This window comes from Heloderma suspectum, chromosome 7, assembly GCF_057233095.1.
Source record: "Heloderma suspectum isolate Gila_16-S chromosome 7, 16-S_ref, whole genome shotgun sequence".
In the NCBI taxonomy this organism is placed as follows: Eukaryota; Metazoa; Chordata; class Lepidosauria; order Squamata; family Helodermatidae; genus Heloderma; species Heloderma suspectum.
This window is the reverse complement of record NC_139464.1, coordinates 62,188,155-62,215,634: the sequence shown is the minus strand read 5'-3', so window position 1 is coordinate 62,215,634 and position 27,480 is coordinate 62,188,155. Positions and strand designations below refer to the sequence as shown.

At 39.5% G+C, this 27,480-nt stretch overlaps 1 protein-coding gene across 1 annotated transcript in view; it reads left to right on the top strand.

The window, feature by feature from the left end:
* Nucleotides 1-27,480, top strand: part of PTPRQ (protein tyrosine phosphatase receptor type Q) — a 143,904-nt gene that overhangs the window by 19,888 nt on the left and 96,536 nt on the right. Inside the window, exons 12-24 of the mRNA XM_084810399.1 lie at nt 1,022-1,291; nt 2,705-2,965; nt 7,058-7,188; nt 8,016-8,145; nt 10,627-10,777; nt 11,475-11,581; nt 12,383-12,480; nt 17,440-17,605; nt 19,306-19,566; nt 20,460-20,620; nt 21,528-21,639; nt 22,245-22,471; nt 26,727-26,796. Coding sequence (XP_084666525.1) covers nt 1,022-1,291; nt 2,705-2,965; nt 7,058-7,188; nt 8,016-8,145; nt 10,627-10,777; nt 11,475-11,581; nt 12,383-12,480; nt 17,440-17,605; nt 19,306-19,566; nt 20,460-20,620; nt 21,528-21,639; nt 22,245-22,471; nt 26,727-26,796 — 2,145 coding nt within the window. The remainder of the gene's footprint in view (nt 1-1,021; nt 1,292-2,704; nt 2,966-7,057; nt 7,189-8,015; nt 8,146-10,626; nt 10,778-11,474; nt 11,582-12,382; nt 12,481-17,439; nt 17,606-19,305; nt 19,567-20,459; nt 20,621-21,527; nt 21,640-22,244; nt 22,472-26,726; nt 26,797-27,480) is intronic.

The following is a 27,480-nucleotide window of genomic DNA, read 5'->3' as shown; positions in this document are numbered from 1 at the left end:
TGGCCTATAAATTCAGTCCACCAATGTGGCTTTGGCATTGCAGTTGCCAACTTCTCCACTCACCCACTCGCTCCAAAGTCATACATTTCTTGCTGTGGACAGAAGTTAGTCACTGGTTAATGGGGATGGGAAGGGTTTTTAACTGCATATGAAATTAGCACCATGATGCAGGGTTTTTGCCTTCCCCATGGCAAGAATATTATTTCTGTTGTATATATTTGATTTATGGGGAATGTTGCGGTACCCACACTTTCTTTTTAAAGTCAAAACTATTTTGGCATGGAAGGCATTGAGCTGGATTCATGGGGGGGGTGGGGATCCCCTTAAGGGATCGTGGGGGGGGGGTGGCATAAGACTCAGCCCGTTGTAGGACTGCAAGTTGCCCACAAGCCAGGGTGGCAGAAAAGGGCTCATGTTAATGATTTGTGTTGTGGTATGAGCCCATGACTCCTGCCTCCCTACTAAGTCTCGTGGCAAGCAGTCCAGGATGGCAGGATTGGACAGCAGCCCCCACCCCCCACACTGCCAAATTCTGTTTTAAGCTGAAAGCAATAAAGCTGTGGCCATACAGCTTATTAACCCACACGGATCTATATTTTTGTTGTTTACCCTCCCCTTGCTTCCCTGAAATGTCACAATTTGCTCCTGAGTAGGCTCAGAAAAGGATGAAGGTTCATGTTAGAAAACAATATTTTTTAATTTTAATTATACAGCAACTAAAAATTAAACTTTTATCTTGACTAAAATTTAAAATGCTAGAAGCACATCCAAGTTATTACAGAATGTACATTTCCATTTATGCAATTCTCCACCTCCAATTTTGGCAACCAAGAAGGAATATGAATGTTTTAAAATAATCCTTTTTGTGAAATTATTGTATCACTGAGTCTATGCATGTCCTTTTCATCAGTGACTGGATGTGCCTTTCTCAGCCGAGAACAAAGTTTTAAAAGGATAGCCATGAAATAAGACATATTTTGATGGTTTTATATATATTGTAGATGTTCTTTTCTTTGCTTAGGTGTCAGCCCACCTACTAATGTATTCATCCATCCAGAGGATGTAGGAGAGGACCATGTAATTATCTCCTGGAAACTGCCACAAGAGGGTGAAAAATCCTACATTCAAATGAAACCATCATCAGTCAATGATAAAAGCATGATGTTTTTAGTAAACAACACAGAGAGATTTAAAATTGAACCCCTAATACCTGGAATGACTTATGAAATAGGAGTAGCCACAGTGACCAATGGAAACAGGAGTGATCTGAAAACCATTCAGTGCACTCTTAGTAAGATGTTTTAAGACTGATTCCTGTATTTTTTAAAATTATGATTTTCAGATTTAAAAGCCTTCTTTAAGTTGTTCCATTTCACCATCAAGGGATAAAATTAGTGCATTTGTTATTAGTAGTAATTCCCATCCTGATCAATTAAATGGTAATTTTATGATTAATTTCAGTGGGGTCAAAGCCCATTTAAAATGAAAAGAGAGGAACTTGGAGTTCTAGAGCTGTGGGACCACTGCTGAAAAGGCCACGTTCCTGGTTCCTGGCACCTGCCAGCCTAATATTTACCAATGATTGCCAACTTACCAGGCTCTGAAGCCAGTTTTAAGGCCTGAATGGGCACATATGGGTGCAAGAGTACTTCAGACAGCCTGGTCCCAAATCATTTAAACCAGGTTTGGGGGAGGGGCCTGGGGCCATTTGCACGCCCTGGGAGTGCCCTGCGGGCTGCACTCCCTGTGGGCTGCACTCCATGGGGCACCCAGGGAAAAAATTGGTGTCTTGCTATCAAATTTCTGTGGCAAACTGCCTCAGTGCAGAAGTTAAATTTGACCTTTTTTAGCAGTCTGTAGCAGCTATGGAATGCTAAATGGGTCATTTTTCACTTCAGAATGACCTAAATTTGACTCTTTTAGCACTCCGTAGCCATTTCAAAACAAAACCTTTTTATTTGCCACCACTGAATTTGGTGAGGCGACAGGGGCCACATTTTGCTCACCTCTGATTTAAAGGTTAAAACCATCATTTTAAAATGAGTTGAGAAAAGAACTGGTAACCACTTTAACTGGTACAGGATTGGTGTAATACATGCTGACTTCCTTGCTTCTACCAGCATCCTGGGGGCTAGATTTAGAGACCATTACAGTTCTCTGTGCATTGAGCAATATGCACCAAAGTAGCTACAGAGATCCTGGAAAAATAAGTTAAGCAGATTCAACCTGCTGCTTTGCAAACCCATTGTACCAAATATTAGGTCTGTGGATTTTAGCGGATGTCATTGTCTTATAGCTGCTGAAACACCTCAAAAGTGATGCATATATGAACCGCCCCATATCTATGTTTTGGTGAGATGGCTTAGATTTGGGAAGGATCGGATAGAACATTAACTCCCAGTTGCTCGACCAGTGGATCAGGGGTGTATTAACCTTCTGAGTGACTTGATTTCAAAACATTAGCCCCTCCACAGAGTTCCACTGATGTGAATTGGATGTGAATGTGTTGGCTACACAGCTGGTCAAGAATCAGAATTCAGTTCTTTGTAAACATTATTGTATCTAACATGTGACAAGCCTTACCTAGTATCTGTTATTCTATATCTATAGCAGAAAATCTGGCCCACATTTATGATTCTGATTTGCAGCTGTTTGTAAAACGATATGTTTGATCTGATTTTTTTCTGCTCTGTTGTTGCTCTAGAACCCAAACCAGTTCAGATTGTCATCCCTTATGAAGTTCGTAGTAATTCTGTGGTTTTATTTATTCAAATGCCTGCTGTTGGATTAACTGATGGCATACATGTCATGAGTAAAGGAGGCCCTAATACAACATTGCCTTTATGGACTGATGGGAAAGTAACTATAGAAAACTTAATCCCAGGCACAGAATATGATTTCTTTGTTTCCACCACCAGTAGAAGTATGTTAAGTTCTGTATACCACCTGTCTGCAATAAGAACATGTAAGTTAGTCAAGATTACATCCCAGTACTTTAATGTGAAATCTTTTTTTGTCATTCCATAATTTGTTCAGTCCATATATTGTTTTGGTTATAACTACATATACAGGTATCTGTGTGGGCTATTTCTAATTAAATTATGTTAACAGTTCTCAATATACAAGTTGGCATTGCTGATTTATTGTTTTTTTCCCCATTTTTTTATTGTGAATTTCAACAGACAAAACAAAGAAAAAACAACATAACAAAACTAAAAAGAAAAAAAGTATAACAACATTCTAAAACCCTGAGTTTCGAATTATTACCATATTCTAGAAAGAGTATAAAAAAAGGGGGGGGGGAAGTATAGGTTACACATAAATTTCAGTAAAAGCAGACCAAATATCCACATATAAGTCCATTTGCAAGTTACGCCTATATACCACTCTTTCAAATGTTGCTAGCATTGTTAAATCTTCAATCCACTGCATTATAGATGGTGAGCTTTTATCCTTCCAGTATCATAGTATCAGGCTTTTAGCAACCAAAAGGGCACGAAAGATCCATTTACACTGACCATGTGTTACATTCCAAAAAGCAGGTAAGTAATTTAAGCGAACATTTACATCAGTAAATATTAAAGAGCTTTCCAGCACGAAATTTATCCATATAATAACTTCCTCTCAAAAGGAGGCAGCCATTGGGCATTTTCAAAACATGTGAATAAGAGAAGCATTGACTGCATTATATCTCCAACAATTAGCTGAATTTGACAAACCTTTATTAAAAAGACGTTGTGGCGTCCAATAGACCCGAAACAATTTTTATTTTGCTGAATAAGGCGTAACTGAAGATCTGTTGAGATATCCAATACAGACGCCAAAACGGCAGTCCATTGATTAAACAAAATACGACATTCCAATTCCCTGTTCCATTCCTGCTGTAAACCATTTGTATCATATTTATTCATTGATAATAATTTTTTATAAACATGAATTGTAGGTCGATATATCTGATCAGCTTCAATGAGTATTTCCTGTAGTAAAGGAGACTCCAAAGCAGTAAAAGCAGCAGGATCAAATCTAAATACCAACAAATGTTTCAATTGCAAGCACTGCCATTCGGCTGTAGCAGGCAAATCAAATTGATCTCGCAAAGTTGAAAATAACAAGAACTCCTCATCAACCCCCACTAATTGATCCAGGGTAAAGATCATTTTATCTGTTCCGGTCTGCCATAAAAGCATTTTCTTTCCAATTCTTAATTGGATTTCCCCATAAAGTCAATTTAGAATGGGTAAATGGGTCAAACTGTAATAGATGTGACATTATACGCCACACTTCCCTAACTGCCAAAATTGTGGCAGGAGCTCTGTCTGCCTTAATATGCCGAGAACCTAATGCCATCCATTTAAAGAGAGGCCCCAGACAAGAAGATTCCAACACTGCACAAGGTGGAAAATTTAATCTAAGTGGAAAAGACCAAAATTTAGTACAAGTCAGCAAATAGGCCCAATGGTACATAGCTAGATCCAGAAAATCGAACCTGCCTTCATTAATTGGAAGTTGCATCCTTTTCAAAGATATTCTTGGTGGAAAGGACCCCCCCCCCCAAATTACGAAACAAAGCATTACGTTTTTGGAACTATTTGCCAGGTATAAGTACAGGGATCCCACGTATAACATAAATAATTCGAGGTATGGTATTCATCTTAAGTGTATTCACCCCATAAATTCAACTTTAAAGATGCCCATCTATCTATATCTTGTGAAATATCATTGATCAACTTGTTTAAATTTAACCTAATCATTTGAGATATATCTCTAGGGATAATTATTCCCAAATAAGTAATAGGCTCTGGGCACCGTCGAAAGTGCCAATTGGCTAATACACTAGAATATACCCTATCTCTAATCGGCATTATTTCGGTCTTCAACCAATTAACTGAATAACCAAACAATTCACCAAAGATGTTAATTTCATCAAAGCTGGAACCAAAAGATCATCAGCATAAAGGCTAGTGTTAAATTCTAATCCAAAATAGACAAGTCCATGAATACTACTATTTTGTCTAATAGCACATGCCAGGGTTTCCAAGCATAAGTTGAATATCAATGGGGAGAGCTGACAGCCTTGTCTGGTGCCTCATCCAAGGAAAAAAAAAAGAAAGCCAAAAATAAACCGTTAGTCATTACTCTTGCTCTTGGAGCTGAGTATAAGATTTTAACCTATTTCAAAAATTCTGTAGGAAAACCAAAATTAATCAATGTAATAAAAATAAATTTCAAAGGCCTTTTCTGCATCCAAAGAAATGATGGCCGCCTAGTCAGTTCTTTCAGTGTTTAAAAAACTAGATCAACAACTAATCTGAGATTATCAGTCCCCTGTCTATTTTTAATAAATTCCACCTTGTCTAGTCTAACCAATATGGCCATGACTTGTTGGAATCTCCGCCAAAAGCTGATTTATTATTGTGTTGTTAGTGGTTTATTAATAACAGACTATATTGCCTACTATTAACACAGTAAGATTTTCTTTTAGTTTTGTCAAACCACTTCTTTAGTCTTACTAGCTTGCAGTGTGCAGCCTGGTGTGATGCATATTTACCTGGATGTAAATTGCATTGGGCTCAGTGTGATTCATCCCCTATTAAGCGTGCATCAGATTGGTTGCTGGAATAATGTTGTGACTACCCACAGGTTCTTTAACTATGCCTTGCCATTTCTCTGTGTACAGTACTAACGAGAGCTCAGATTGTTCCACAGAGAACTGCAATGAGTTATTATAGGGGAAGGAACCTTGTACTATAGGAAGCTGCTTTGTACCAAATCAGCCCATCTAGCCCAGTATTGTTGACACTGATTGGCATTGGCTTTCCGGGGTTTCAGGTACGAGGTTTTCCATTCCCACCTGGAGATGCTATGCCAGGGATTAAACCTAGAACATCCTGCATGCAAAGCATGTACTCCACCACTGAGCTATGGATCAGTTCTCAATGGTTAGAAGCTGACTCAGATAATATGGAACTTAATTTATTCTTTTTGTACCCATGTATTCCTGTTGCAATGCAGAGAAGGGGGAAAGACTTACATGTGGATTTTGTGGATGTCCACCATTCTACTTTCTAGTAACATAATTTCCACCTCCTGATATATATATATTTATTGTCATTAAAATCAATGGGAAGTCGATTGCACTTTAACTAAATAGCAGAAGTGTAGCTAGAGACATTTAAGATTGCGTCTCTCTGGTGTTTTGCAATATATTGGCCTATTTTCTGCATTTTCCACAACAAGGCAGAACCTCCAAGAGGGCATTGAAAACACAGAGAAGGTATATCACCATCTGATTCTATGTTTTAGCAGTTGCTGTGTCTTCACTCCAGCTCAACTGTTTCCAAATCAGTAGGACTATATAGCCATAACAGGACTAGGTGTAACAAGAATTAACTCTTCAAAGGGAATGGTAGGTGTGGAGGTACAAGCAGAAATGAGCTGTAGAGGAAGGTAAAGCTAGAGGAAGTGCTTTCATGGCTTGTTCTGTGAATTCTGCATCTCACGTGTCATAGACTGAGTTATTCAGTAGAATAAACCAAGTCAACAAAATGAGAGCTGAACTGAGCTTATTTCAGGGCTATTTGAGGATTGTGTAACCCTCAACCCCTGCTGCCCGGGTTCGCATGACATGACAAGCCATGGCAAGCTGGGGGCTCACACAACATGACAGTCCTGCAGGTAAATTAAGCCATTGTGCGCTTCCGTGATATGTGAACAGGCCCACTATTTCATCTGAGCAAATAGGCTATTGTCTACAAAAGGTCATGAATAATAAAGCAAAGAGTCACTAAGGCAGGAGTGGATACTTGGTAGTTTGTGTGTTTCTACCATTCAAAATATTTCTAAGCTGTTTTTTGCAAAGCTGTTTTGCAAATAAAATATAACTTACTAACTGAAGTATGCTAAGTGCTAGGGCTGAAAAAAGCTGGTGAAAGGTCTTTGCTAGTGCTTGTCAGATAATGGCAGGAATCCAATGGGCTTAGGCATTCATCTACTCCAGCTTTTTTTTATGACATGAAAAAATGCAATGTGTGATGTTCATGTTTCACATATCTTGCAGGTCTTACGGTTCCACTAAATATACGTGAAGGTAGAGTTACAGATATTTCAATACAGATTATTTGGGAACAGGCAGCTGGAAACTTTCAGCAGTATGAAGTCACATGCACAAATTGTGCAGGTACTTTCATGGTATGTTTAAAAACAGCAGTAATATATGAGCAAGTTATTGCTGTCAAGTGAATTATAGCAAAGACGTTAATACTGTGTTGCTGCTTCTGGTGCATTTTTATTGCAACTGATGGTATATAGATAAATCCAGACGGTAGATTCTCAAACTCTTGGCTTGGTCCTTGTGTGTTTGCTAAACCACAAGTCCACATAGAAAGACAAATGAAAAACAAATACCTACTTTGTAGAATCTCAGGGCCTGCCATTCAGCCTTGACAAGTCCTGCAGTGTGATTCGGGATAGTGAATAACATGTTCAGAATAATGTCCCAGGCATGTATTGACTACTAGAGTTGTATCTGATTGGATGTATAATCCAAGCCCACAAATTCACTAAGCAATTAATATGTGCAGAATGAAGCCAAAAGACATGTTGACTGCAAGATCTGCAGCAGCACTGGACACACATGAGCACACAGACACACACTAGGGATATCGAGAGAAATCTGCAACAGATTCAAATGAGTTTGGATTTCTGTGAATCCAACCTGTGGATTCCTCAGCAGGTGGGCTTTTTCCAAATCATGCAGATTCCACGACATGCGTACCATTTTTTTTAAATGGGGGGGGGGTGTTGTTGCACAAATATGCATTTGCAAACAGAAATGAAATTCTTGTACACCCCTAAAATAAAATCTGATTTATCAATGCGTGGATGATGGAACGAAAGACACCTGACAATCTGCGAAACACAGACAGAATGGATTTAACAAAATCTGTACATCCCTAACAGACACCCCCTCCCTTCAAAACCCAAAGACAGTATGCTACCTCTGTTCTGATTTGTAGGTCCAAAAAGTCAACAAAGAAATGGCAGAATTTTCTAGTCTGATCCCTGGCTTGCTATATAATTTTACAGTTAAAACAGAAAAAGAAGGATACAAAGACAGCCTTCCTGTAAGCATTCAAATAGATACAGGTAAGAGAATGATACCATTCTGCTTGCATTGCTTGCACTTACTTTAAACAAGAGAAAGTCACTTCCCTGGCTCAACTTTCGATATCTTGATATACTGTAGAGAACTAAAACAACAAAGAGTCTTGTGGCACTTTTCAGACTAACAAATTTACTCTGGCATAAGCTTTCGTGGACACTCCCTTTCATCAAATGCATGAAGTGTCAAGCTCAGATTGGCAGATTATATACACACACACCGGGATGGATGTGGATGGGAAATGGAAACTGTTGTCAAAGGGAACTCAAATTCCAGAAAGTACAGACAGTTATTCCTACCATAATGATTTCCATTCATAAATTGTTGTTGGGTGATAACAGAAACATCATTGCAACAGTGAGTCAGTTTACATATGTAGTGTGATTTAAAAAACATTGTCCTGCTCCAAGACACAGGAAATAGCATTGAATCTCTGAATACATTGTACTTCAGCAATTTTGCATTGGTATCTGTCTTTAAAATTCCTTTGTTCAAGAATGGTCACCTTAAAGTAACTGACAGTTTGTCCTCAAAGGTTGACGTTCTCCCACTGGTTTCTAAATATTGCCTTTCCTGGTGTCAGATTGGGTCCATTTATTCTTTTGTGCATATGATCACATTGGAAGATGAGCAGGTGTATGATATTGTGGATGGCATTATTAGGTCCTGTAACAGTGTTGCCAGAGTAGATATGGGGACAGTATTAGCATCTGTGTCTGCCACAGGGTCTGGTTCCTGTATCTCTGTTGTGAGGTCTGTTGTTGCTGCTGGTGAATATCTTTTTAAGTTGGGCAGCTGTCGGTAAGCAAGTACAAGCCTTCCATCCAGGGCCAGTGAAAGGGAGGTGCCATTGTCCAGAATGGGTTGTAGATCACTGATGATACATTTGAGTGGTCTTAGCTGGGAACTCTAGATGACAACAATCAGTGTTCTGTTGTTTTCTGGGTGTGTCCTGTAGTAGATTATTCCTGGGTACTAGGCTGATCATGTTGATCATGTTTTTTTCACTTTATTGGGTGGGTGTTATAGCCTGAGAAATCCCTGATTTAGATCCTTAAGCTGTGAGTATCTGTCTGACAAGTCTGAGGAAATGCGGTTGCATTGGAAGGTTTGGCTGTAGACAATGGGTTTTGTGGTGTGTTCTAGGTGGAAGCATGTAGGTATGTGTAGCAGTCTGTAGGTTTCTGATATAGGTTGGTGTTGATATATAAATTATGCAGTTGCACTGTAGAATCCTGTACCTATTGTGTAGACTGTTCTAGGCTCAGGTTGATGATGGGGTGGAAGCTACTGAAGTCTTGGTGGAATTTTATCAGTCTCCTGTCCGTGAGTCCTGATAATAAAGATGTCATCAATGAATGTTAGGTAGAGAAGGGGCTTTGGGGACAGGAGCTGAGAAAGCATTGTTTCAAGTCAGCCATGAAGGTGTTTGCATACTGCGGTGCCATGTCAGTACCCATGGTGCTCCCATTGACCTGTAGGTATATGTTCTCTCCAAAGCTGAAGCAATTGTGAGTACAAAGTAGCAGAGTCTGGTGGCTAGATGACCTGTGGCCTGATCTGGAATGGTATTCCAGATGGCTTGTAGGGGATGTTGGTGTAAAGAGTCTCAATATCCATCATAGCCAGGATGGTGTTTTATGGGACATTTTCAACGTGGGAGACTACAGAGAGGAGGAATAACAATACAGTTGCTCTAAGATCCATAACATTGTGGACAACGAAGGAAGTGTCAATCCTATAAATGTCTTCTCAGAAGTAAGCCCCATTAAGTTCAATGGGACTTACAGATAGATGTGTATATAATTGCAGCCTAAGAGGTCCAACCTCTTCCTCTCCATCTATCTTTGTACATTTAATATGTGAAAGAAAACATAACTGAGTATTTTCCAAATCCTAGAACGTGAATTGGGCAACTCCATGTCAGCTAATAACAGTGGAAAAGATATTTGCACTACACTTTGTAAATTATTGTGTACACGCAGTTTCTGTGTATAGATTATTTCCAAGCAATGACACACAACATCAGGAAGCTTCCCGAAGTGCATGTGCATACACACATATCTCCAACATTTTATAATTATTAAAGGAGATATATTGATGAAACAGCATTAACTCTTGATTTCTGTCCTTTATGCAACTATTAAAGGCACAGAGTCTTTCTCCATAAAAGTGGTAACTTATTTCAAAACATCAAATAGTGGGGATTGGTACTGTATCCTTCCTGTGAATCCCCTTTTCTGTTCTCACAGAATGTGGAGAATCAAATCCTATTATTAAACAATTATCTAAGAGCTGGAGTGGATCAGGTATTCCAACCTCTGACCTCAAGGTACCAGATTCTATCCATAAAGCATTGCTGATAGATGCCTGCTTACTAGAACCTTCAGGGATGAAGACAGCAAATGTTAGTTTAGAGATGTGCTTGAACTGCTGGTTTTCAACATCACATTCTTTCTTGATAGTGCCAAGCTCAGTTAAACATGTGAATTTCAGTAAAGACTCTGAATCAATAACTGTTACCTGGCCACAGCCGCTGGGCATATTTGATGGATACATCATTACACTGGATTGCAAAAACTACAGCAAAGAAGAAAGGCTATCTTCAGACATAAGGTACCATTTGAAAATTATATATTGCTTCCTAACCATAATATTATTAGGCAGTATATTATGATTGTGACCTTCCTGTAGCTGACTTGACCTTGGATGGAAAAGTGTTATAAATAAGTAAATAAACAAGCAAATGGAAAGGAACTATGCTGTAATGTCATATATTTAAAAGGCAATTAAACATTTATTTTTTTCTTCTACGAATCTATTTAGAATTACAGTGAAATAGAGAAATTGGCAACCCATGGTAGGTGGGTGGGTAGACAGACAGACAGACAGATATCTGTTTTGTCATTCAGTGTTGGGAGCTGTAGGACTTTTTCTGCCTAAATATGCGTGGGATTGTGCCCTTATTTACTTAGCTAAGCCTATGTTGGATGCAGAACCTTGAATTCAGAGCTATTCATTTTTTTTTCACATTGTATAAATGTATGTGTGTAATATATAATAATTTAAACATTTATAATTTATACTATATTTATTTATTTATTCATTTACAATATTTGTATACTGCTCCATATCTAAAACAGAATTTGGAGTGGTGAACACAAAAGATAAAACACTAAAATATATATACAGTAAAATATATAACATTAAAAAGTATATATAATCAGTATTGATTAATCTGTGGCTCTTGTTTAGCCTTATTGCATATGCTTTCAACATCCTTAAGCATGTTATATTTTTCTAAATTACGTAGAAAGTTCAAATTTGATGGTCTATCTCCAGGAGCTGATTACTTCATTAAAATTATTACTACCAATAGATTAAAGAGAAGCCTCCCGACCACTCTGAGAATTAGCACTTGTAAGTTTATTTTATGCTTTATATATGGGATTCTCAAACTATACCCTAGGAAGCCTTCCTAATTTAAAAGGGAAAATGGGGGACACAGCCAAGTCCACTGCTAGTGCTGTAACCACCTGTGAAGAGGGGCGGGAATGGATTGATGGTATTTTATCTCTCTATGTTGCAAAGCGATCCTGGAAAATTTGTCCTTAAATAAGTAACATTCCCATGGGCCTAATAGAGCCCTGTACTCTCCCTTCCTACACCAGCACACGGACAGCATGCAGGCAGTGCAAGGGTCTGTTGCTCCCCATATTCCCATTTGTTCCCCATATTCCCATCAGCCCATTTGTAAAAAGTGGGAATGTGTCAGTTTGCAGCATTTTTAACTTGCTATACCTGTGACAATTTTCATCAGATGATTTTGACATTTTGCACAATGGTAGACCTCATTTGATAGATCATGGTTCCCAAATTTCACATTATTAGTGAAACAGGTGTCATTTTTATAAGCAGTAGAATGTTGAGACTTATAATGGCGGAACTTGTTTTTTTTTTTTTGGTGACTCGCCTTAACTAGAGAGACACCCCCATGCCCCTTTTATATAAAATCTATAAAATGCACATTTATTTGTTTCTAATTTATATTTTATGATAAAAAATACCATGTAAAAGAACAAATGTATTCTATCATGGATGCTTCGAAAATATGAAAACCCTGACTTATTGTTAAATTTTGCTTCCAAATCTGTCTTTTTTTCCAGCATGAACAAATTATTATAATATCAAATGTATATTTGTCTACTGTCTTTAATTCAGATCCAGATCCACCTTTAGATTTACAGGTTTTTGGAATAGAAGAGAATACAGTTTATTTGTCATGGGAATTGCCAGGTGGAGGCTATGATAATTTTGAGGTAAGAAAAATAATATGTAAAGAAATAATTATTGACTTAATTTTTTCAGTAGCATACGCTGAACTTCATAGAAGTGCTACGTGTATATTACATGGTGCAAAAAAGCAGAATACATGAATTTGCCCTATCCATCTCTTCCCCCAGCAAGGCTAAAGGCAGCATAGCAGGTGATTTTTATCAGAAAAAATTATACTGTTGGAAGCAGTGGACTCTCAACAGCATCTGAGGGGCTGTAGGATGCTGCAAGTGTCCTCCCAGGCCTTGGAGGATGAAATCCGATTGTGCATCTGTCCCCCTCACTCCAACCCTGCCCCTCCTGACACCATGGAAAGCTCCACAGTGGCTCCCTTCCCAAGGTTGGTGTTGTGACCCCAGGAAGAGGACAACAAGGAAGAAAAAGGGGGTTTAACAATGGGTGTGGAGGGGAGAGGCCATGGATCCGCCAGATTCACAAGCCTTTCGATCTCAGTTTCTGCCCCTGGCAGCACAACACAGCTAGTCAGGCTCAAGGGCCTGTCTAGCTCCATAGGCCTCTGCTGCTTCTCTTGGGATGCCTCCAAGATCAGAAGCTTCCATCTAGCAGGTGGCAATCCCCTAGGATTGTACCCTAAGAAGGCCTATCCTCCCCCTCTCCCCAGCAACACAACTCTTCTGCCATCCGGGGGGATCTGGGAAATTACAGGCCGGTTAGCTTAATGTCTGTTCCGGGTAAATTGGTTGAAGGCATTATTAAAGATAAAAATAGTAAGCATATAGAAGGACAAGCCCTGCTGAAAAAGAATCAACACAGCTTCCGCAAAGGTAAGCCCTGATTCACTAAACTTTTAGAGTTCTTTGAGAGTGTCAATAAACATGTAGACAGGGGTGATCCAGTAGATGCTATTTACTTGGACTTCCAATAGGCTTTTGACAAAGTCCCTCACCAAAGACTCCTGAACAATCTCAGCAAACAAACATGGAATAAGAGGACAGGTCCTCTTATGGATCAGTAACTGAGAAAGCAGAGAGTAGGAATAAATGGTAAATTCTCCCAGTGGAGGGAAGTAAATAGCGGGGTCCCACAAGGATCTGTATTAGGACCAGTGCTTTTCAACCTATTCATAAATGATCTGGAATTAGGAGTGAGCAGTGAAGTGGCCAAGTTTGCAGATGACACCAAATTATTTAGGGTGGTTAAAACAAAAAGTGATTGTGAATAGCTCCAAAAGGATCTCTCCAAACTGGGAGAATGGGCATCTAAATGGCAAACGTGGTTCAGTGTAAGCAAGTGTAAAGTGATGCACATTGGGGCAAAAAATCCCAACTCCAAGTATAGCCTGATGGGATCTGAGCTAGCAGTGACTGACCAAGAGAGAGAGATCTTGGGGTTGTGTTGGACAGCTCAATGAAGATGTCAACCCAGTGTGCAGCCGCTGTAAAAAAAGGCAGACGCCATGTTAGGCATAATTAGAAAAGGGATTGAGAATAAAACTGCCAACATCATACTGCCCCTATACAAATCTATGGTGCAACCACACTTGGAATACTGTGTACAGTTCTGTTCACCACACCTAAAAAAAGATATTGTAGAGCTGGAAAAGGTGCAGAAAAGGGCAATTAAAATGATCAAGGGGCTGGAGCATCTCCCCTATTAGAGAAGGTTACAACAGCTGGGATTGTTTAGCTTGGAAAGCAGGAGGGTAAGGGGAGACATGATAGACATCTACAAAACTATGCATGGAGTGGAGAATGTGGATAGGGAGACATTTTTCTCCCTCTCTCAAAATGCTAGAACCTGGGGTCATCCTATGAAGCTGATTGGTGGGAGATTCAGGACAGATAAAAGGAAGGACTTCTTCACACAGTGCATAGTTAAACTATGGAATTCGCTACCACAGGAAGTAGTGATGGCCACCAGTTTGGATGACTTTAAAAGGGGGTTAGACATATTCCTGGAGGAAAAGGCTATCAATGGCTACTAGTCTTGATGGCTATGTGCTTCCTCCAGTACCAGAGGCAGTGAGCCAGTTACAACTGGTACACCAGTTGCTGTGGAACATGGGTGGGAGGGTGCTGTTGCACTCATGCCCTGCTTGTGGGTCCCTGGTTGACAGCTGGTTAGCCACTGTGTGAACAGAATGCTGGACTAGATGGACCCTTGGCCTCATGACTCTTATATTCTTATGTTCATTTCAAACTGCAGCCTACATCTAGAAAACTCAAACATATATATATAAAAAAAGAATTATGGAACCTCCTCCTGTACTATTACCATTTCCTTTGGCTTGGCTAAATAAGAACAAATATCCATCACAAATCCATTTTGTTATCCATCCTAGAATAATTTCTGAGATGTAAATTTATTTTTAAATGCACATGTGTTGCAGATAACAGTTTTGAAATCATTTGTACTTTGTAAGGATGTTTTCAGAATGTTATGGAAAGAAAATGTCATGTAATATTAATCATAATGACATAATGTTATTGTCTGACATACCACAGAACAGGCAGCCATGTTAGACTGTGTTCCTTCTGAATAAATGAGATTAAGTGTGAAATATTAATGAGGGAGGCTTTGGAAGAGTGGTTGCTTAGCAGAGTGCACCTGCACAAATAGGATCATTTTACGAATCATTTAAAATTAATCATCGCATCTCATCCAATTTTCATTGCAGGCTTAGGAATTGATGGTGTGAAGACAATAAAAAATTGCTTTAGTAATTTGTTTCCCTTTATACCCCTCTACTTCGACTTTCATATTTTGTAATTAGTTATAATTTGCAAGAGCAATTGTTCTACCCAAATCCAAGTTCAGACAATCATTCTGTGTATGGAGATATGCCCAGAAACTCTTCAACTCACTGTGATTTAATTTTAGTATTCATTTTTGTGTCTCATCTGTGACCATAGGCAGCCAACCTGAAAGCCTGAGCATTTCACAGCCCTGTATCTGACATTACAATTAGTTTTTTTCCCTAGGTGTCTTGAGTATTCAAATCTTGTCATAATGGGACTCCATTATTATTTGAGCTTTCCAAGTATAGTTCTGAATCGAGAAACAGATGTAATAGTATGCGTTTGCTCTGTAGGAGGGAATCCTTATACTGTGAAAGGGAGCGTGTGTGTGTGCATGCACGTGTGCAAGAGAAAGAGAGAGAGATGCCCCAAATAGGAGATTTGCATATTGGTTTTCAGTATATGCAAACACCATAAACATCAGGGAGAAAATAGTCCTGGCATCCTGATGCTAGGGACAGTCAATGTAAGCTTTTTTTTTTTTTTTTTTTACCTCTGAAGCCACTGGTTCTAGTTCTGGTTGTGCCCACAGTGACTCTGCTAAGGGTGGAGTTGGGGGCACAAGCCCCCAAATAACCACCAGAGAGACAGCAGAAGCAGATGATGGGGGCAGTACTGGCAGAAAACAAGCCCAGTGTCAGCTCCCAGCATGGGGAGTTGTATAATGGGGCTGACATCTATCATCACGAAACACCCCTTTTTCTTTTTTTATATTTAGTCAGGCAGCCACACTGCTCATCAAAAGGTTTGCTGCCAAGGTTCCAGCTTCACCTGCCATCTTCATTTCCCCAGAGACACTCTGGAGCAGGGCTGGCGTCAAGGTGGGCATGGTTGAGCACCTGCCGAAGGCCTACACCCCAGCAGGGGCCCACTGACAATAACTCACTGGAATTGCTCCTCTTCTCTTCCATAGGGATGTATGACAAATTCATTTCAGTTCACAAATCATTTCAGTTTGCCCCACTTGCAGTCCTGCATGCAAATGGGGTCGCTGGGCGGCGGCGGGGGGGGGGGGATTTGCAAATCTCTGAACTTCAAAAAATGCATTTTTGAAAACTGTGCACTTTAAAATGCACATTTTAAAAATATACACACATTTTCACACTTCAGTCAGTGGGGGGAAGTGCACATCTTTGAAAAATGCACATGAAAATGCACACTTTCCTGTTCAAAACGTGCACTTGAATGAAATAAAAAGCATGTTGCAAACGAGAACGAAAGCAAGACAAACTGAGCTGTGAAGTGGAGTTTGGAGAATCTTGGTAAGCTTAAGCATCCCTGGTTCTCCCTTCCCTAATCCACCACTGCAATCTGCTTGTTCACCTGCCTCTCGCTCTGACCCAGACAACAGTGGCAATGAGAAGGAGGAGCAGTAGATGCCATTGCCTACCTGCTCACTGGCTGTGTGCCTGTCAAACAAGCAAGCAGTAGCAATTATGAGAAAGAGGATGAGGAGCAACAGCAGCTGGTGACAATGGCAGTGAGATGGTAGACTCACTGACGGAGCTGTCCCATTGAGGGTATCTTGCCTAAGTGCCCTCAAAAACCTGGAGCCGAGACTGCTCTGGGAAATGAAAATGGTGGACACAGCAAGAGCCATGGCAGTTGGCATTTCTGCATGCAACACACCTGTCTGTTAAGAAAGAGGGACTGCTTGTTGTTGCCACCTGATAAACTGAGTGGGAGAAAGGAAGGTGGAATGAGCAGGATGCCACAGGAGGGGTAGAAAGTAGGGGGGCTGCTGTGGAGCAGCCAGGGCTGTGTGTGTGTCAGGTCCCTCTGGAGGTCACCTCAGACCTGGCAGAACCATTGTGTGGACAAATTAATCTATTGGCTGGATTCAAAGTTGTCCTTCTACATGCAGAAGGTGTCTTTGACTAACGAAAGGGCTGTTTTATACCTTGTACTAGAACACTGTGCAAGAAAAGAAATCTAAAGATGTTCTCCTGCTTGCCAAGAAAACTGCTATAGGACCTGCCTATTATAACCTTGCATGCTATCTTGTGCAGATGGTAGTTGCCATTGGCACTCATGGTTCTTCTCTAAATCCAGCCCAATGTTACCAAAGTGTATATCTTTCATGGTGTATGTGTGTTGTTTTGTGCTTTCTTGCTGACTGACTCCTTAAGTAGTATTTAAATTGTTATTAGGAATATGACCTGGAATTGTGTTTTTCTTCTCTAGCTTTTTTATGGTTTGTCAACAAGCAGTGATACTCCTCATACAATCACAGTTCCTGTTAGCAGGGCTGTAGTGAAACAACTGATGCCTGGAGTAGAATACAACTTTCAAGTAAAGACAATCAAAGGAAAAGATTTCAGTGCGGCTGTGAAGAAAAAAGTAACTACAAGTAATTGCCTAATAAATTATTTGTAATTGTAGCTTGAAATAACACGCAATGTAAATGCAGTACATATAATATTGAAATTACACATGAGACTATGGGTACAAACGTACGTTCCGTATCATTCTTCCCTGTATTAAACTGACAAAAGGTTTTGAAGCATGGGTAACTACATTTTCTTTTAAACATCATTTATATTATTTTGAATTTACTTCCGCTGTGTCTATCTTTCTGGTAGAATTCAAGTATTTTAGATAAATATGTATTAAAAGAGTGATGTTAAGCCACAGTTCTGAAGCAAGTTGTTGTAAATAGTCCTGCAGACGTCATTCATTCATGAGTAAGGCTCCATCATATATGCATGAGCAAATTCCAGTGGTTGTAGTAGAATATTCATTCCATGTGATAAATTGCATTGTGTCCACCAGACCTAGATTTCATAGAATCATAGAATAATAGGGTTGGAAGGGGCCTACAAGACCATCGAGTCCAACCCCTTGCTCAGTGCAGGAATCTAAGTCAGAGCATCCATGACAGATGGCTGTCCAACCTCATCTTAAATGCCTCTGGTGTGGGAGAGCCCACTACCTCCCCTAGGTAATTCGTTCCATTACAGTAAGGAAGTTTCTCCTGATGTTCAGCCAGAATCTGGCTTCTTGTAACTTGAGCCCATTATTTTCATTGGTTGTGAACATTCATTTCCCTACAGTGCCTTGCTTTAATCATTTGTAGCCATTTCCTGTGTATATGTAGATATGTTATGTAAATGTACCTGAATATGTTGACCTTGTTTAGAGTATCTTCCTTGGATCCAAAGGTTACTTAACTCTGAACAAAGGAGTCTTCTGTTAGCAGAGGGAACCTTTGAGTTCAACCCTGTCTATGTACATTCTGGCTGAGGGCCATGTGAGAAATAACATGAATACACCAAGGATTTCCCAAACGTCTTCCACTGTAGGCCTTCATGCTACCCCAAAAGCTGCTACTGAAGGTTGAGTGACCTTGAGTGCTTTCAGATGAGAGTTTCATTGCACCATTGCCCTGCCTCATTCACAGAATGAGGCCACAGACATTCAGACATAATGCTGAACCATCATTTGGTGCTATGTGTGCAAACCAAGAAGAACCTTGGGCTCATTCATTCCCTCATCTCACCCCATCTCTCTTGTGGCATGTTGCGATTCTTTGCCACCTGAATCTGGCTTAAGGCAACCATAGCTTGCCCAATGACTGAATGGTCAAACTACAATTTGCACAATCCTGCAAACCAAGATTGCAGACCAGGAAACTATGATTTGCCTCAAACCAGGATTGGGTGCTTTGTGCAAGGGTGAAGGGAGGGAAAGGCAGAGGGAGCAGAGAGTGCATGAGCCTTTGGCGTCTCCAGAATGAGTCTCTGGTTAAGATACAATTTGAACCCAATTCCATTAGGTCCAAGTTTAATGCTATATCCAGTACATGATCAAAACATTTTTGGTTGACCAATAAATTGAATTGTACCTATCAAACCTCACCGGTCATCGTGTGTTGTTACGTATCTATTGCCAGACTGCCCATTAAAAGTAATTTATTTCTTAATAGCACCAACTTCAAAGGTGTTGTATGAAAAACTTGCATTTGCTTTTGGCAAATGAAATATACTTATTTAATATTTTGTTGTCTTTCTACCTCTAATCTATTGTCTCTCTTTTTAAAATTGTTATCAGAACCAATTGGGATATGTGGTCTAACCGTAACACTGGTAAATACTTCCTCTGCCACATTAATGTGGAATCCAAGCAAGACCAACTTCACCCATTATAAAGCATCCATAACAAACAATACTTTCACAAAGAAATATACTGTATTAGGAACTCAGACACATTACACTGTTGCAGATCTGACTGCTGGTGGGATTTATAATTTCACATTGCAGAGAGTAAAAGGCAGTGTTGAAGGTGGGATTGCCTTTACTCAAATTGTTGCAGGTTTGTAATTCTTTCTGTTACTATATTTATTTATTAATGAGCAGCAAAGTATTTATTCTCACTACAGCCCATTTGAAGGATTTGATGCTCCAGGGCTTTCTGAAAACAAAGATTGTTTAACCCTTTTAAACAACTGCTGAACTGTAGACAACTATCCCAGTCAGGAAATGCTGAACATGTCGAGTGGGATAATTCTGCAAAAAACTGCTTAACTCCACATTCTGTATGTAGTACTCCTGATGTAAGCTGAAATTTGTTATGAGCCCAGTAACTCAGCAGCAAATATGGAACTCACCTGCTCTCTAGACTGCCCTATCTATTTCAGTGGAGGAAGCAGATCTATACATTTGTGAATTCATGTGAAATTAGGGTAGGAACAGGGAGTTAGGGTAAGAACTACACAACTGAAAAGTTAAACACATTTTAAGGGTCAGATCATATGAGTGGCTTCTTAGTAGCTGTAATCCAGACAGAGCATTTTAGAAGAGAAACACCCGTTCAAACTCATACCTGATTTGTTTTCCACTGGTCAGGTTTCACTCTTGATTTAAGTATGAGTGCTGGGAACACCTTCCACAGTATTATCAGTTATTTTCATGCACAAATGAAAGAGTAGCAGTAAATTGGTCAATCGTTTTAGATTTTGTCCAAGAACAGTAACGCCTTGAAGTATTTGTATAATATCTATAATATTTATTTTGTACATATATTTTGAACTTATAATGGGAATGTTGAGATAAGTTGATTTTCAGATTTGACTGCCTTTTTCATAACACAGAGACAACTGATGTGTATAAAGATATGTGCACTGGGCTATGTCTTTTGGGGGTTTATTTTTCTGTACATAATCCATTCCAGTGGAAATAATAATATATAAATACATTCTCTTTAAGAGCCTGAAATGCCACAGAAACTAAAAGTCTTCAATGTGTCATCACATTCCTTTTCTCTGTGCTGGAGGCTACCTCATGGATATGTGGAAAAGTTTCATGTGCATCTCACACCTCCTCATGGCTTTGTTTCTATCCAAGATGTGGGAGGTGGGGAGTATCAGGTATGTGGGGGGCTTTTGTTTTGTAATGCTTGGATAGTCAGCAATTGTTTATGTACTGTGCTGATAGGAAAATTGGCCAAGCATGACGTTCTCCTTTTAAGCTTTTAAACCTAGATGAGAATGCAAAAGTACACATGCCAAAATTGTGAGAGCACATTTCAACATCTATGGTTTTGTTGCCTTAACAACAGTTATGATACTTTTACGAAGTCTACCACAGACCTTCAGCCAGTCATTTAAGGGTTCATGAATAGTTTAACAAAGGCAGGGCAGAGCTATTGAGTAATACAGGCTCATTAATTGTGTACTTGCCAGGAAGATCTAGACTTAAATCATTAATGCAGGCAACATTTCCCTCTTAAGCCATCACAAAGTTAAAGGAGCACTGTTTGATTCCAGTATTTGAAAACAAAACAAATATAATTACCATGGTTTTTCATGTTATTTTGCTTCTGTTTTTTATTGGAGCTGCAAAGGCACAGGTACTTCATATAAATGCTGACTATTGGTTGTTGTAGATTATATTTCAAACTATGACAGCTCAACACATTTTTCTAGAATATTTTAGCAACGATGAACAGAATATTGTAGTGTTTTTTAGCAGTCAGATACGTATGTGGGAACTCTGCAAAATGCTAAAATAGTAAATAGGTAGAGCCACTGACATGAGCTATTATTTGCTGGATCTTGCTGCTTTTTGCGTGTTGCCTTTCCACATATTTTAATAAGTGATTTGCATATTACAATAATGCGATAATGCAAAAAGTATGATTTAGAGAAAAAGAAATCTTGAAATGTGATGTGTGTTGTGAACCTTGGTGATATGAATGTCATTTATTTAATGTTTGCTTTTGTTTTTGTTTAAATTGAGAGCAATAGTTCTAACTGGGCAAATTTCATATTCTAGGCTGATATTTCAAGCACCACTCCTGGAACAACATACAATGTGACTGTTTCTTCAGTTACCTCTTCAGTGTACAGCTCACCTGTCAGCAAAACAGTGACAACTAATGTAACTAGTGAGTTTATGGCAATATTGCACGTTTCCTTTAAATGTCTTTAAAAAATATAATGTGTTATTTTGCAGATTGCAGTCTGTTATTACTACTCTATTCGTGTCTGTTCATTTCTGTGTTAATTTATGTGAGAACGGTTTCACTGTTAAAAAACAAAAACAAATGGTTTCTGTATTTTGAATAGATTCAAATTTGAGAAACAAATGGCATTTTGAAGAGTGGCATTGTTTAGAACGTGCTTGCCAAAATATGAGCACTTTAAGATTTCTTGGGGAAATCCACTTCGACAGAATGTTACAGTGCTTTACGCACAGAAGCCTGATGCTAAGGAAGCTTTAATAATCTGCTTTAAAAACTAAATTGGCACCAGAATCTATTTTGTCTGTGAATGTTTCAGCATTCCATTTTTTGAATTCTTATGGAAAGAATGTACTTGGTGTTCCACAAGGCATTTAATCATCTTTCATAAGAGTTGCAACGAAAAGCCAACTTCATATTAATTGCATTTTAATGTTTAAGAACTCAAAGAGATCTTTGCTGTCAAATTCTTTTATTATTATGCACTAGCCATGGAGGTATCATTTCATTATAGCATGTCATTTATGCAGATCCAGGACCTCCTGTTTTTCTTGCGGGGGAAAGAGTTGGATCTGCAGGAATTCTCCTCTCTTGGAACACCCCACCACATCCAAATGGGAGAATTATATCCTACATTGTTAAATATAAGGAGGTATGTCCTTGGATGCAAAATACTTACACCCAAGTTACAACAAAGCCAGATAGTTTGGAAGTTCTTCTCACCAATCTTAACCCTGGAACAACTTATGAAATTCAGGTAACTTTTCTAGTCTGCTTGCTTATTACTTGTAAAATCTAGATTAAAATGTTTAAAATGACATTTTACATGTAGATTTATTGTGTAAAATGACAGTATATGAAAATATATCATATTCATTCATTAGTTTACAAAGGCATTGAACATGTGATCTGCACAAAGGAAATGCCCAGTAAGGAAATACTTTTATTTTACTTCTTACCTCTAGTCATTTATTATTCATGGTCAAATAAGAGATAGATATGAAGCCCCTAACTTCAAACTACAAAGCCTAGTTATATTGCATGTATAGCATTTCATCAATGCGTCATTAATGTAAATCAGGTTGCAGGTGTTCAGGTTTAATCATGGGAAAATGAAAGGAATTACTATGTTCACCACATTTTAATTTCAAGTTTTATAGTACAAGTAACATTAATGGCTTCAATGAGATGTGGGTGTGTTCCACTCATAAATGAATAGATTTGGATCCAAGTATAGACTGATGAAGAACTTTGATTTCCAAATAGAATTGATACTTGGTTTTCATTTGTATCTTAATAAACCAAATAGGGCTGGCTGGCTGGCTGGCTTTCTTTCTTTCTTTCTTTCTTTCTTTCTTTCTTTCTTTCTTTCTTTCTTTTTCTTCCCTCATCAGTCTTATTCCTATTATATTTTAACAACATTTAACTTTTTTAGTCTCGCCTGTTCTATTCATTGAAGACAACTAATTCCTCAAACTGCTTCCACTTGTAAATTCCACCACACATGTTTGCACACATCATGGTCTAACAATCATCATCTTCATATCATACACCATCATATAATAATATATCATACTCTACAAAAGGGCAGAGACTAACTCTTCTCACTCTGAGGATCCTTGTATTGCACCATTTACTATGCTCCTGGTAAAACTCCACGATTACTCTAATCTACCCACTGTAGAGATCAAGGGTTAAGTTAATTTATTTTTATCATACAGCTGAGATCACTTGCTACCATCTTCCTTCCACCTAGTAAATTTCTGAAGGCATGACAAGTCTCCCAAGTTCTACAACACAGAACTCTGTTGCCTTGTAGTGTATAATGTAAAGTTTCTCTGAGTTTTTATACATGGGGGCTTGCCCACATATTGCCATAAAGAAATGACACAAGCATTCATGTGTGTATGTGCACGTGTCCAATTCCCCCAATCCCCGAAAAGGAGCAGGAGTGAGAAAATCTTGCACAAACAGGAGTACATGGATATTCTTGCATCACACATTTTGTGCTACCTTGTATGTTACATCAATGGCTAAAACAGTGCAATTGTTTTGAACTGAAATATATCACATGCATGGTGTGGCATTTATATTTGAGCCCATTTTCTCACTATGCATAAAGTATTTCAAGCATGTATTTGAAGCAGGTAAACTGGTCCCATGTTTTTTATGTGTGAAAGCTAAAAACCTTGGAATCCAGTCTGAGATCCAAAAAAGCTATTTGCATCCTGCAGGAAAGAACTACACGTGCAGCTGGAACAAGAGCTTTTAAAAAGGAATTTTGATGTGGGGAGGGGGGGAAGGAAAGCAACATGCTGCAGGTGCATTCATCATAGACCATAGGAGGTCAACCATAAATCTGAAATTAAACTATATGTAACCGAATACACAGTATGAATCATATTTACTGGTTATATTTTGCAATACCAAATAGATCAATCACTGCCTGGCAGTAGGCCTCATGGCACAAGGCATTCAAATCACACTGGGATCAGGAATCTGCCTCTCACCAATTGTACATGTGGACAAGGAGATGGCTTGGCCCTATGGCCGCAGCTCAGTGCAACAGCCAGCACCCACAGGCTCAAACTGGGCAGGACTTGAACCGCCAGGCCCTGTGGCTGAAAGCTACTGCTGCACGCCACCTCCAAATACCCGAGGCAGGGCTGGCATGGTCTGCATAAGTGCACAAAAGCCCGGCAACTTGGAGCTGGGCGCAGCATTCAGCAGACCTACTCAAGAGACAAAAACCTTGGTGGCAGCATTTGTTTGAGCTGGCTTGTTTGAACCTGGCTTGGCCCAGTGGGGCAGAGATGGCCATATTTCTGGATCTCTCTTTGCAAAACCTGCAGCTGGGTTTTTGGGGAGACCAAAGCTGATGTCTAATTGTGCCATATTCTCTTGCTCCACACCCACTATCCAGTATCCCTTTAGATGTGGACATTCTTTGAAGTCTGACTGGGTACAAATCCTGCAATATAACAAATTACTTAACAGGAGATTCCACATACACATTTCACTTTGAGTACATTCAGATGACACAGTGCCACATAGTGTCCATTTACAACCTCACAGCTTGGTGACAGTTTTCCACACAGCAAACTTATCATCTGGAACCCTCTGACATTCATGTTATTATTGCACAGAGATATGGGGACAGCAGTGGGGTCAGCTTTACTGCATGGCTGGTCATCACAGACATCTGGCTTTGAACATGGATGCAGTGGGCCTGCATAAGATTACCATTGGCCACAAGGTGGCACTACATTGGCTGAATAAACCTTTCACCATCTTTCAGTTTACTTGTATGTTTAAGTTTTATTATGCTAGTTTGAGAAGTTATATGGAAGTGTGAGTACAATGCATGACTCTCCTTTTTTCGACATATATGTACTTTTGCTTCTTAACCAGTCTTGTCCTTAAATTAAGCAGTCTTAATAATTCTGTTCTCTGTTCATACGGAACCTGTCCTACCTTTGCCTATTATTCTTGTTACCTTTGGATGTTTTCTGTTTCTGCTATTCACTTTTTGAGATGAACTGAAAAAGCAAAATCAATTTAAGGTTAGTGTATAGTATAGTTTTATATAACCTCAGCATTTTTAAATGTACTTTTTAAATTAAGCTTTTAATATACCATTGCTCTATTAATTCAGTTAGTCTCAGTGAAACTGACATTCTATGCCCAAGAAACTCATTAATTATAGGGACGGCAACAAAATTCTCACCTTAAAAAAGCTCACCTCGAAAGAGAGGCAAAATTTATTCTCTGGGCTAGATATAAAACCTGAGCTGGAGAACAGTTCCTGGACCCCTGCCGAACTCTGCCAGCCTTCATGGTCCCACAAAGCCCTTCCTGCTATTCCCACTCTCCAAACACACTTCCCTGTTCCCTTTTGTTACTTTTCAAATGATGGTGGTGGGAGCAGCAGTAGCAGCTTGCAAGGAAAGGATCAGAGGAGGGTACCCCATTTCTGCCCTCCTTCTGTGTTGCCTTGGCACACTAGCAGTGTGCTGAGGGGCAGAAGCCTGAGCAGCTATGAGAAATTGAGTTAATGCTACACCTCCCATGGTCCCCTGTGCTTTTGTGCCATGGCATACTGCCAAACATTATGTCAGAGCAGTGGAAGGGGAAGAAGGGAAGTGGAAAATCTCCCTCTGATCCTGCCTTTACACACTGCTCCTGCACTTGACAGTTAAGAAAAGGTAAGGGGAGTATGTTTTGAGGGGGTCAGGCAAAGGGCTTTGGGGGGCTGTGAGAGCTGTCAGGGAAGGGGACAAGTGGGAAGGGCTTTGAACTGTGAGGACTGGCGGAAACCAGGAAGCATTTTTCTAAGCGGTCAGATTGGCTGATAGAAATGATATGACTTCTTCTACATCTTCTACATTTCATTTTCTAAGTTAATCTGGGACTACCTTGGGAAGCTCAGCCACCTCTAGTTAACTCTGTTCAGGAGTATGGAACCTGCAGCCTTCCAGATGTTGGACTCCAACACCCATCATCCCCAGCCATTGGCCATGCTGGGTGGGGCTGATGGAAGTTGGAGTCAAACAATATCTAGAGGGCCACACATTCCCTCCCCCTTTTCTCTAGACTGTCGATGTCTCTATGGGGTTGAAATATCCCACTTACTGTGCGATTTGGGCTTCTTGTTCATTCCTGTTCTGTATTATGAATTACCAGGCATTACTTTATTCATCACATGATTTGCCAGAGCCTGTGTACTTGCAAGAATCATTGCAATGTTTTATTTCAGATGGATCAGAATTAAGCTGTTAAGCACTGGGATTTTAACACATACTGTCACCATCCACATCTCCATTTCATTGACATGAATAGGAGTTATACAGCATCACTCAGGTGCAGGAAAAGGTCCCAAAGGATTACATTTATTGTTTTTACCAGATATTTTTAGCTCATAGACATGTACACTAGATTTTAACTTGCATGAATATTGCTCATTTTCACCTTAAAATTCTGATTCTTATATCACTGTTTTTGTTCTATTGTAGGTTGCTGCTGAAAACAGTGCTGGCATTGGAATATTTAGTGACCCATTTCTCTTTCAAACTGCAGAAAGTGGTAACTTGATTTACTATTGTGTTTTTAATTAGCTGATTAGAGTGTGAAGAATTAAAATGTCATTGCAGAGTGCTTCAGGCACCATAGAACCAGTCTAGTTACTTGTGTAGGGGAAAGACGGGGGGGGGGGAATTTGGGATGCGGACAACTTAGTCCTGTTTCTTGTTTCTGATTTTGGAATTTACTGAGAATGCTGACAAGTTCTAGATAAGCCCTTATGCAACTGAAAATTGCGGTTATTTTTATTGGACTACTGACATACTTAAGCAAAAGAATTTCTTGGCATTTTTGTGCATGTGTGTGTGTGGATTCTTCTGTGGGTGAGAAGATGATCTGAGACAGTGTGCACCAATGAGCGCATGCCATTCTATAGAAATCAAGCAAGTTGATGAGCCTCTCTCTTGATGAAAGTGGGGCAAGGAAACCTGAGTCAGGCATTATAATGAGCATTTTTCACTGTCGAGAACAGGCTGGCTGAGACTCATGTATTAACTTCCACTGAGGTAAAAGCTTTTTTTTGCTGAGGTTGTGCAAGGTGTGAATGGTAGGATGGGTGGCAGGAAATTGCATGGGGAGAAGCGGTTGGTGCTGCATGTAGGGCAGAGGTACAGAACCTCTTTCAGCCAGAGGATCAAATTCTATATCTGACAAGCTCTTAGGGGCTGCATGCCAGTGGCCACCAGG